The 12,113-nt window shown below is 40.0% G+C and overlaps 1 protein-coding gene across 1 annotated transcript in view; it reads right to left on the bottom strand.

Moving 5' to 3' along the window:
* Positions 1-12,113, bottom strand: part of EXT1 (exostosin glycosyltransferase 1) — a 309,139-nt gene that overhangs the window by 30,424 nt on the left and 266,602 nt on the right. Inside the window, exons 2-4 of the mRNA XM_035276628.3 lie at positions 7,369-7,462; positions 5,734-5,841; positions 546-665 (exon numbers count right to left, since the gene is read on the bottom strand). Of these exons, the coding sequence (XP_035132519.1) occupies positions 546-665; positions 5,734-5,841; positions 7,369-7,462 (322 nt within the window). The remainder of the gene's footprint in view (positions 1-545; positions 666-5,733; positions 5,842-7,368; positions 7,463-12,113) is intronic.

Raw genomic sequence — 12,113 nt, 5'->3', positions numbered from 1 at the left:
AATCTCCCAAGTAGCTGGGATTATAAGCATGTGCCACTACGCCTGGCTAATTTTTTGTATTTTTAGTAGAGATGGGGTTTCACCATGTTGGCCAGGCTGGTCTCAAACTCCTGATCTCAGGTGATCCAACCTGCCTTGGCCTCCCAAAGTGCTGGGATTACAGGTGTGAGCCACTGTGTCCAGCCATTATATATTTTTTTCTAAATGAACTCCAGAAATATGTCTGCAAAGGATGCCATTGAATGTAAATGACAAGAAGACAGTCATGACCCACGTATCCCTGAAATGATGTAAGACAGAGTCAATCTCTGTGTGAACAAGTATAATTTCTCTCCACGTAGGTTTTCCTCTGCGGAGTTTGCCAGGGATGAGAGTATTTTCCTGGGCAAAGCAGGTGAAAGAGGTTAACCAATATGTTGTCCAAGTTAAGGAATCTGTTTTTGCCCCATTGGACAAATCACACATCCCAAATAGCAAAACAGAAGGCTCAGAGAAGTGTATAAAGGACTATTATTCAAGCCCAAGAGCCAAGCGGTCTCACTTACCTCTAGTGTAGTTAATACAATCTTCTCAACTGAAGAAAAATAAGCCTCCCACAAGAATTGTGTCTGCTGTCTAAGTGCTAGGATTTTATCCTGATGAATAGACCTGATTGTAGAAGGAATCTGTAACACAAAGTGAACACATAGGAATTATAACTGTAAAACAAAGGATGCACTTGATCAAAATAACTCAACTGGCTTAGGCTTTTATTCTTTATAGCATTTGGCTTCTAGCATGTAGATCTACTAAACATCAACTCCTAAGTTGAAATGACCCTAAGAACTGTGAGCTACAGACAGCACTTACTGGGAACTGCCCCATTGGCCTCTGATGTATGAAAGTTACAGCTGACCTCTAAGATTCAGTAGCAGCTTATCAGTTGCTTAGGGTATTCTATAGTCACAATGGCTGTTTCCAGAAATCTCGACCTTGCACAGGAACAACCAAATTTTACAGAGGAGTAACAATAGGTCTTGGGAAAGGCCAGAAGACTTTATCCCCCAAGCACTTCTATGATTTTTTTTTAACCCCAGAAAGCATAAAATATCTATAAAAATATCTTTTCAGAGAATGTCTATGAGCCTTCCCATCCAACCTGAAGCTAGGGTCCATCACTTTTATGTGCACGTACCTTCTACCTCACCTTTGAGCCTTTCTGCTCCCTATATCACTCTCTGCCTTCAGCCCTTACCCAAGTCTAACTGGATCTCTTAAATATTCATATATATTTAGCCATCACTGCTCTCTTCTAGGGTATACAATTTTAAAGAAAGGACCTGTATCTTGTTATCTTGCTACCCATTTTCAGGTTAGCAGAGTGGCTTTTACATAGTGGTTATTAAGATATAGGAGGTGAATATAACCATCTGAAGCCACCACAGGAATATTATTTTTTTAATGGTAGTACAGCTTAACGGTTAAGCATAGGCACATGGGAGTCAGAAAGATCAAGGTAGGATTCTTGTCTCTACCATTTACTAGCAGTGCTTTCTTGAAGGAGTTAGCTGATTTCTCAGACTCCACTTCCTTACTTATAAAGTGGGGATCAAGTACTCAGGTTTTAATGATTATATACGTGCTTAGCACAGTGCCTAAAACATAGAAAACTTAATTCATATAGCTTATTATCACTACTGCTATCACTATTGATATCAGAGTGATAGTATTAAAAGTTGGACCCCTTGTTTGATGTCTGCAAGGGAATCTGCTTGGGTCTGGAGCTCTGAAATGTACTTCCTGAGTCTGCTAAGTTTTCTGGGCTTGTTCCCTGTTTTCACCTACAGTTCAAGGTCTATTTCATTTACAGAGTCTATACTCCTAAGGAGAGATTCCTTGTGATTAGCAATTGCCCTTTTGTGCTCACCTCTTTCTGCATGCTTGCCTCCATAACGTATGACTAATCTGACAGATATGGGAGTCTCGGCTAAGAGGAGCAATGCTCCGTTAGCTGCTTTAATAAGAAAGTTACCCATGGCATTTGACTAAGACTATAACAGAGTTTCCATTGGAGGAGAAGGAAGTGGTAGCACATTTTTTCAATTCAACACTCCCCTTTGGAGGAGCCATAACACAGCTTCACAGTAAGAACAGAAGGAAAAGCTCACTTGGTTTGGCAATGTCCAAAACTAGATACTAAATCTGTGTCTCGAAGTGCATGCCTGGATTTGCAACATGGGATTGCAACAGAGGCAACAGTAAAGGAGAAATGCTGGCAGACAAACATTAGCCTGTAATCGGAGCTCAAGGTCAAATGGAAATAAAACATTATTTGAGAAGGTAGAGAAATTATTCATATCACAGAACCTTTGTAAGTCCAAGGAAACTTATTTTTATTTACTCACTGAGCAAGTTACCTAGATTACCAAAGAAAGATTAGAAAAAAATTATCCTGTTCAATATCCACAACCATAGCCTCTTCTAAATGTCAATGATAATTGCTAAGAGTTATATAGGTTGGCATCATTGTTTTATCATGGCCACGAGGAAACGGTCTATTAGAAAAATGCATAAGGCTGGGCGCTGTGGCTCATGCCTGTAATCCTAGCACTTTGGGAGGGCGAGGCGGGCAGATCATGAGGTCAGGAGTTCAAGACCAGCCTAGCCAATATGGTGAAACCCCATCTCTACTAAAAATACAAAAATTAGCCAGGCGTGGTGGCACATGCCTGTAGTCTCAGCTACTTGGGAGGCTGAGGCAGAAGAATCGCTTGAACCCGGGATGTGGAGGTTTCAGTGAGCCATGTCATGCCACTAAACTCCAGCCTGGGTGACAGAGCAAGACTCTGTCTCAAAAAAAGAAAAATGCCTAAAGCTATCATCATTGCTATGTAGTCTCCAGAAAACTGAGTCTGCTGTGGTTATGAAAGGAGAAAAGGAGTATCACAGACTCACCTACCAATACGGTTCCCCTCTCTTAAATAAGATGCACCTTCATCTTACTACATCAAGCGCAGTGGATTCTATGGGTTTGTGATAGGATTTAAGTGTCTGACAGCACTCTGCAAAGTGCTCCGGAAGACAACGCCAATTGATTGAAAAGACAGAGTTCCAAGTTTTAATGGCATTTGGCTATTGGTTATTAATCTGCTTGTCCTGAGAGACAGGTATGGGAAAGTGATAAATTAATTCCAATTTGGCTGGATTGTTTTGGAAGTTGCAGAGCTCAATGAAGTCTTAATGAAAGGTCGTGTACGGTACCCAAACAAATGGAATGCACCAGAATAGATACAAGAATGCCACATTAAGCTCTCTTGGTGACATGATGACAAGAATATATGCAAATAAAAACATCCGAGCTGTTCTAAAACAGGAAATGAAAAATTGTAACATAACAAAAAAACATTTCCCAAAGCAGACATTTGGGCTGGATGCCAACTCTTTAAAACTATTGTTAATGATAGTACACAGTTGCTGCTCAATATGGAGGCAGCTGTGCAAAGACAGACTGAATATGAGAGGGGAAAACCCCAGTAAGTCTGGGTGGGGGAGGGTGACAAAATCAAATCTTCAGAGTCAACCCAAAAAGTGGCTTCAGAAAGTGAAATGCCCATCAACATTGGTGAAATGGTATAAAATGGACAATCGGCCAGGTGCAGTGGCTCACACCTGTAATCCTAGCAATCCTAGCACTTTGGGAAGTCAAGTCCGGTGGATCACGAGGTCAGGAGTTCAAAACCAGCCTGACCACCATGGTGAAACCCCCATCTCTACCAAAAATTAGCTGGGTGTGGTAGAGGGCACCCGTAATCCCAGCTACTCAGGATGCTGATGCAGAAGAATTGCTTAAACCCGGGAGGCGGAGGTTGCAGTGAGCTGAGATCGCACCATTATACTCCAGCCTTGGTTACAGAGTGAGACTCCGTCTCAAAAAAAAAAAGAAGAAACTCGACAACCACAATTAAGTTTCCTAACATGTGCTCCTTTCTAAAGACAAACTCCCAACATGTTCACATCAAACTCATGGGATATAAAAGGAGAAATTATAGATGGCGTTTTTTAAAAATTCCATTTATTTCCAAAATTTCTTTTAATAATTATGCATTACTTTTAAAATAACTTTATTAAAATTACTTCCATTTTAATAAAGGAAGAAAAAGGCAACATGGACAAGCATGACATGCATCACTTTTGTTTGGCTTTTCATGAAAAAATGATTTTGGCATCCACTGTCTCTCTATGGGGAAAACTTTCTCGGTGTTTCTACAAGGACTTCCTTTCCTTAAGGAATCATAATGGGAAATCATTGGCATAAAGGTGGCCCTTTCACAAAAACTCCAGACTGCTTTCTCAATGAACACCTAAGAAATTAAGTTGTATTCAGGGCAGAATAACTTATTCTCCCAAAAAATGGATTCTGCCATATTCCTTTTTTGTTTCTGAGGCCCTAGGAACCATGGAGATCACAAACTGAGTACCAGACAGAAGTAATGTTTCAGGAGTTGTGGTCAGTTTAGTTTGCTGAACCCATAGGTCTCTCAGGTACAGTTAGTTCATCTGTCATTTTAGGGAAAGTGCTGCATTACTTCAATGTCAACTAGCAGACTGGCCAGCAGCACAGAAGTAGAATCAACAACAGACTTAGAGGCTGGGTGTGGTGGCTCATGCCTGTAATCCCCGCACTTTGGAAGTTCAAGGCGGGTAAATCCACCTGAGGTCAGGAGTCCAAGACCAGCCTGGCCAACACGGTGAAACCCCATCTCTACTAAAAACACAAAAATTAGCCAGGCATGGTGGTGGGCGCCTGTAATCCCAGATACTCGGGAGGCTGAGACAGGAGAATTGCTTGAACCTGGGAGGAGGAGGTTGCAGTGAGTTGAGATCACGCTACTGCACTCCACCCTGGGTGACAGAAAAAAACTCTGTCTCAAAAAAAAAAAAATAAAATAAAGACTTAGAAACTCAATTTAATGGATACCCAAAAAATAAAAAGGCAAAAACATTTTTTTAAAAATCTGCAAATATTTGTGGTAATTCAAAGATAAAATATATGGTGCAATGAAAGAAAAACACTAACATGTTCTATAATTTAGGAGAAAAGAACATGGCAACTTGTATTGATCCTAAAACAGAAATACACAAAGGGCTTTAGAAATCCTTAGTTAAAAAAAAAAAAAAACATGATCATTCCTGCCCTCAGATTTCTCTGTGAGTATTGTATCCCCCTCCCTAGGCAGCTCTTGAGCAGTTCAAACTTTTATTAGGGCCCGCTCATTTAAATATACATCCTAAAGATAACACTCGCTCAGACACCCAGACTGGATCATTTGAGAAATGATAACACTAATTACAAGAACAAGCCCTAGAGACCTCTCTCTTTCTGAAAATTAATCTGAAGGCAAGTGCAGAAACAGAGGAAAGGAATATGAAACAGCAGAGTAGGATAAAAGCTCTCTCATAATATTTCTAAAAATTCTGGTTATTGAAGGGGGTGGAGATCCACTTCTAGAAAATCAAAGCTTCCATTCTTTACCTGCAACTTCTTTTCAGAATATATTCTGGGGACCTGGGCAGATTTTGTTGGAAAGTGAACAATGTCATATTAAATGACTTCATATTCACCATGACACAGGTAATTTTCTCCTGATAAAATTTCTTTTATAGAGCTGACCTTTTGGATTCATCTTCTTTGAAAGTTTGGACGGGGGCAGCAATAATCTGCTGATGTGTTGAAGGCCACAGTCCCTTCCTTACCTGTAGTAACAATCTCTCATCGCCTATGACGGCAGCTTGGTTCCAATTAATCACTTCAGAGAATGGCAGCTCCCATCCATTGCTGAGCATCACAGGGACACAGGCAGCCTGAGCAAAAAAGGGAACTTTGTGAATGTGAGGAAAGCGACAGCAGAAACTGTTCCAATCAGAGGTGAAATCAGTACAATTTCAATGACTGGCATTTTTGACACTGCATGAATCCTGGACTGCCTAGGCCAGAAGGAAAGGAAGCTTTTATGAGTTATCAAGTCACATGAAGGTTGTATGTGCCTAGACTAGATTTTCATATTTGCAAGTCTTGCCCTAGAATGCTAAAACCCCATTTCTATTCTAGTATATGGTTTGGCTGACCTTACTTCCGTGGAGATGACTGGCCTTGCTGGAGAAGTTTTTATTGACATAACAAAAGCTTGCACCAACAAAATCTGAGCATAAAACAACCTTGAATATAAATGGTCTTGTCAATGTAACTGCCATAAGTCCATGGTGCAAGGTGGTTTACCCCAATGTCATGGGCAACAAAGAGCTGAATGGAGCTCAGCATTCCTATGCAGCGTTTTGTAGACTTAACCAGTATAGTGTTCACATTTCCCTTGCTCTGCAAACACCTAAACTAGAACCTTGTTCCCTTCAGTGAGGAGTGATCTAAACCACAGTCACACCAGTTTACTGTCTGTGCCAGGAAATAAACAGCCAAGAAACACTAGGTTAATGACAAAGTACTTATTCCAAATAACTCATAATCCAAACCAGAGAACTATTTTTTTATGCAACATCCCAGGAGGCTACAAGAACATTCGTGATGGCAATCTATGCAGAACACACAGAGAACACTTGGAAAAGACATTCCAGAGAAGGAAGCTCTTCTGTGGGAGGACATGGCAGAATGATTTGCAGTTGAGATGGCAGAGATAAGATGTTATGAAGCACTGTAGCAAAAGCATGGCATGGTATAGGGCATAGAGGAGGAAAGAACACAGTAGCAGGAGGTCGAGGAATGCAGGATGAGAGAAGGTGAGGGCATGCCTTCTTGTAGCAATAGAAGAAGGCTGGTTGTAACTTCCAGGTGGGAAATGTAGATGGCTGTCTCAAGAGAACATTTCTGCAGAGTGAGGTTGATGAGCTGAGAAACTCCCACCACAAAGGCTCCAGGGCTGGAGCCAAGACCTCTGAACTGCAGAGCCTTGGAAGAGCTGGGCCAAATGAGTGGCACCACCATGCCGGGAATCATTCTCAAAATTTAAAGGAACTGCGAGACAATGAGGATGCCGGCAGAACAGACAATTTTGCTTTTAGGGAGTACCACGAATAAAGGGAAAGAGCAGGGCTGCTTTCTAGATTCCAGCTAGGCTGCCTGGCAGGCCAAGTTGGCAATCAGATTTGCCTTCTGCAAACATGACCCATTTAATTTCTTACATCTAAAGTTACTGAGTAAGTCCCCCCTGCACCCCTCACTTTTCAAAAATGTTTTAGATTTTCTTGAAAATAATTTCAGATCCTCAAGGGAAACCACACTTTCTCTTTAGCTTATCCCAGGAGAGGTGACAATGTTAAACTCACTTAATCTGGCTTCAGTCCTCAGCGCTATTCTAGGAAGGTTCCAGGGCCTCTTACCTGCAAAGCCTCCAGGAATCTGAAGGACCCAAGCCTGCGACCACGAGGAACCAGACAGAAAGTGGCATTGTGCAGCATTTCCCGATAATCATACCTAGAAAGAGAGGAGGAATAATCAGCAAATAAAGACCCGTTGGGAATGTGGGGATGTTGACCATATGTGGGTGCCCACGTGCGTGAATTTACACAGAGCAACTAGGGAAAGCCACTAGCAGGCAGCTCTCACTTTTCTGTTTTGAAGAAGGAGGTTGGGTTACTGCATGAAGAACAATCATGATTCATCATGTTGGACAAAAAAATTAGGATCCCTTTTGCAAGCAGTATATATAAAGACAAGTCTGATTGTTCTGGCAACCCTTTGGTTTGCCCAGTCTATGCTTCCAAAATCAGATTTTAGAGTCTTGATAAAATACGTTGCCCCATAGGCTTAAAAAGGAAAAAAAAATACTGTTGCTTCTCCTTCTCCTTTAATAACATGGCGTTCAGCAAAACTAAGACTGTCTTGTTCCCCACTCCTTCAAAGCCATGCTGTTACAAACGATCCAGGAACCCTCTATCACAAGCACAAAACAATATTTGTTTTCTACTTCAAGATGGAGTTTCTACAGTTAACCAAGAACATTCAGTTACCCAGGAAAAATATTCCTGTTTAAGAATGGCTGACATAACTTACAGATAAAAGAGGAAGTGAGAGGGAAGGATGCTAGCCTAAGAAAGAGGAAAAAAAAAGAAAAAGAGAAAAGAAGAGAAAAAAAGAAAAACGAGAAAAGAAAGGAAAAAACAAACCCCGGAAATAGTAGGGGGTAAAGGAAACTGGTCTACAGAAGAGATGAGTTTATTTTTTTATTTTACTTAAATACCATTTAGCAGTATTACGTTGCTTTTGCATTTTGAAAAAAAAAAAAACAAAATACGAGTGTTACCTGTCTCTTTACACTAGTGAAGTTTAAAAAAGATAAAATGCATTTCATTTTGTTTACGACTGTTGCTTTTAAAGTGATTGCCATAAACACATTCCTACATAGGGAGTTTCAAGTATATGATGAGTTTAAGAGAATTTGAGAAAGTAGACATGGCTCATGTCCTGTAAGGGCCCTGATTCTTGGAGCCAAGATGAAATCACTCTCATTTTTCAAAAGCTTCCAATGCTGAGCAGACAGGTGTGACTTTGACAGTAGCATATGTCACCACCATTTTCTGACTCTAATAGTCTAATTTAATCATAGCCTAAAGGCACTGAATTCCTCCCTCTTCTTTTTGGGATATTGGTATATATCTTTATATTTTTAAAGTCCACATCTATTTTTATATTCTCATATAAACTAGGCATATGAGAGTAAGCCAATTTTCAATTATAAACCCGTCATTAAGAAGAGACGTCATGCAAGGTACCATTTGCTTAAACAAGCGTGTACAACTAATTTGCACAAGAAAAGGTCACCGTGAATAGATTAAGATTATCTCCATTGAGAGTAAAAATTTTCTAAAACCCTTCCTGCATTAATTAAATTGCAAAATAGACATCAAAGTAAAAAAGATTTTTAAAAAGGCTTGAATTTTGTTAAATAAAAAAATTATACATTAGATGGTAGTGATTTCTTCTTCCTCACCCAACATAGCTGACAAATATCTTCAAGTTCAAATGTTGATAATGTCTGAATCTCTGCGCCTAATAGATGGAGAAGAGAGAAATGTGTACACACACACACTCTCAGAAAAATATATGCATAAAGTTTAAGCTGATTTTTTTTTTAATACAGAAAGGTCAAATATACTTCAGACTGCAGCAAAGTTTAATAAGTGCCCAGAATAGAAACCCCTGAGGGACTAGCAACGAAGGTCCTACATCCTCATCATTAGCCTACTAAAAATGTAAAACCATATTAATGTTCTTCGTTGTAACAAGTTTCAAAGTTGTTAGTTGCAGAATTTACTTTAGGGAGTGCGTGGAAGAAGAGAAAGGGCAGAAAACTTACAGGAAAAATTCAAATGACAGTTATACCGGGTTGCTGACTTTTAAATGGTTATATAGAAGGACTCTGTGCTGATATAGCAAGTAAAGAAGTACATCGAAGCTTGTATTCCTGCATATAATAGGAAATATTAGATGTGAGAAGAATACCCTTGCAAGAGTAGCTGTGAGACTTAACAAAACCCATGAGCTTTCTGTTTCCTTATCTACAAAATGAACTCGTTGGGCTAGATGACTACAGATTCAGTTTTAATATTCGGTTATTCTTTATCTTATCGTTTTAGGTAAGAAAGAGAAGCATCCTTTGAAACTATTCCACTACTTAGAAGGTTTCCATACCGTATATATTTATGTATCTGTTCATATGTATGCAGTGCATGTCTAACATATGTGTGTATTCACATAAAGACACACAGGTACATACAGAACATATACACTCATACTTCAGAACAATGGTTTTCATTCAGATTTCTAAGCATACTGAGCCCATGAACCAGCCTCTCTTCTGCTCCCTGGACAGTGAATCTATGAATAACCATCATGTTCTACCTGAAGGAAGAATGGCAGGTAGAACCTCTCTGAAGTGGGCAGACAATGATTCTAGTTTGACCACGTGGTTGGTCCTCTCCCACTCAGTCCATTGTGATGCTTTTTCACACTCCACATCAATCTCCTTGCAGATGCTTAAATCTCATTTATTCATTCATTCTCTCAGGAAATACTGTTTCAGACACTATCCTATTTCAACTGATGGAGTACAGAGAAGGGATTCTCTAGTTGCTGGAGCTACCAAGGCAGCACCTGACAATGAGAAAATGCTGATGAGATGAAAATTTAAGATCTAAACATCTCCTGGGAGTACTTGCACTATAAGAGGAGATATGGAAGGCCGGCCTTCCAGAAGAAACATGAAGAACTCTGTGGACACTCTTCCCAGGAAAACAACAATTTAGTAACAATCATAAAAACATTTTAAGTCTCTGCAAATTGTCCTAAGGGCATAACGACAAATAGAGAAACAGTCATTCAAGAAAATCTACCAAATTTTGGCGAGTACCCTGAGAGTCTGTGGCATCTGGGCCCTGACCTGTTCCATGACCAACTCCTACTAGCTCTGCCTTACAGGAGCTTTACTCTGGGGGAGTGGAGTCGGGAAGACTGGGCTCCCCATCCCTCCAGCTTCCATCAAGAAAGTGAAAAAAAGGCTACAGACAGAAGGAATGGGCCAGGTGAGATGGCTCACACCTGTAATCCCAGAACTTTGGGAGGCCGAGGCGAGCACATCACCTGAAGTCAGGAGTTCAAGACCAGCCTGGCCAACATGGTAAAACCTCATCTCTACTAAAAATACGAAATTAGCCAGGCATGGTGGTGCATGCCTGTAATCCAGCTACTCAGAAGGCTGAGGCAGGAGAATCGCTTGAACCCAGGAGGCAGAGGTTGCAGTGACATTGCACTCCAGCCTGAGGAACAAGAGCGAAACTCTGTCTCCAAAAAAAAAAAAAAAGAATGTATTTGCCAATCATATATATGAAAAGGGACTTTCATCTAGAATACATAAAGAACTCTTCTGACTCAATAATAAAAAGACAAATAATCCAATTTTAAAAGAGGCTAAGAATTTGAATAAACGTTTTTCCAAAGAAGACACACAAAGTGCTGATAAACACATGAAAAGATATTCAACATCAATAGTCATTAGGGGAAAGCAAAGCAAAATTACAATGAGATACCACTTTACACCCACTGGGACGGCTGTAAGCAAAAAGACAGATGAGAGCAAGGGCTGATGAGGATGCAGAGAGATTAGAACCCTTCATACATTTCTAGCAGGAAGGTAAAATGCAGCCACTTTGGAGAGTAGTTTGGCAGTTCTTTTTCAAAGTAAAAATGGGTTTACCATATGACCCAGTAATTGCACTCTTGGGCATGTATCCCAGAGAAATGGAAACTTATTTTCACGTGGAAACTTGTCCACAAGTGTTCACAGCAGTTTGGTCTATAATAACCTCAAACTGGAAGCCTCTCAAATGTCCTTCAATGTGTGAATAATTCAACACATTGTGGTACATTCATAGCTTAGAATACTTCTCAGCAATCAAGTGGGACAAACTATTGATACACATGACAACTTCAAGGAAATTATGTTGCATGAAAAATTCACCCTCAAAAGCAAACATTCTGTAGTATTCCTTCTATATGACATTCATGAACTCACATAATTATAGGGGTAAGGAACACTTAGAAGTTGCCATTGGTTTGGGGTAGCGTAGAAAGACAGGGAGACTTGACAGGTCAAATGGGGGGACACAATGTTTTAAGATGGACTAATTCTCCTTTATTTTTTACATTTAGAAAAGTGAATTACATTATCACACACTACTTAAAAGAAACATACACGATCCTAAGCAAGAAGGTAAGTAGGTTAGAGAGACAACTAATCCCAGATAATTTGCTGCTCTAATCAATAAATGGTTTTGCTACCCTTTTCAGATGGGTGTTAAGTTCCCCACTGTGTAGGTAAAGGATGACAAAAGGTGGGGAGGGGCAGAAAAAAATATATATATAAAGGATGACAAAAGGTAGAAGAGTTTTCACAAACTTCTATAAAGAAAAATGCAACAAAAATGACATGACCTTGAATTTAACCTAGCAACTAGCACCACTCTATGGTCATAATACTTTTATCCTTAAAGCTGTATTGAACAATGTATAGGATACACGCCATTTAAAGAGGACTACTTTAATGCACAGTTGAAGTCCCATCCCTCTG

The sequence above is a fragment of the Callithrix jacchus genome, chromosome 16 (assembly GCF_049354715.1).
Source record: "Callithrix jacchus isolate 240 chromosome 16, calJac240_pri, whole genome shotgun sequence".
Taxonomy (NCBI): domain Eukaryota; kingdom Metazoa; phylum Chordata; class Mammalia; order Primates; family Cebidae; genus Callithrix; species Callithrix jacchus.
This window is presented reverse-complemented; position numbering and strand designations above follow the sequence as displayed.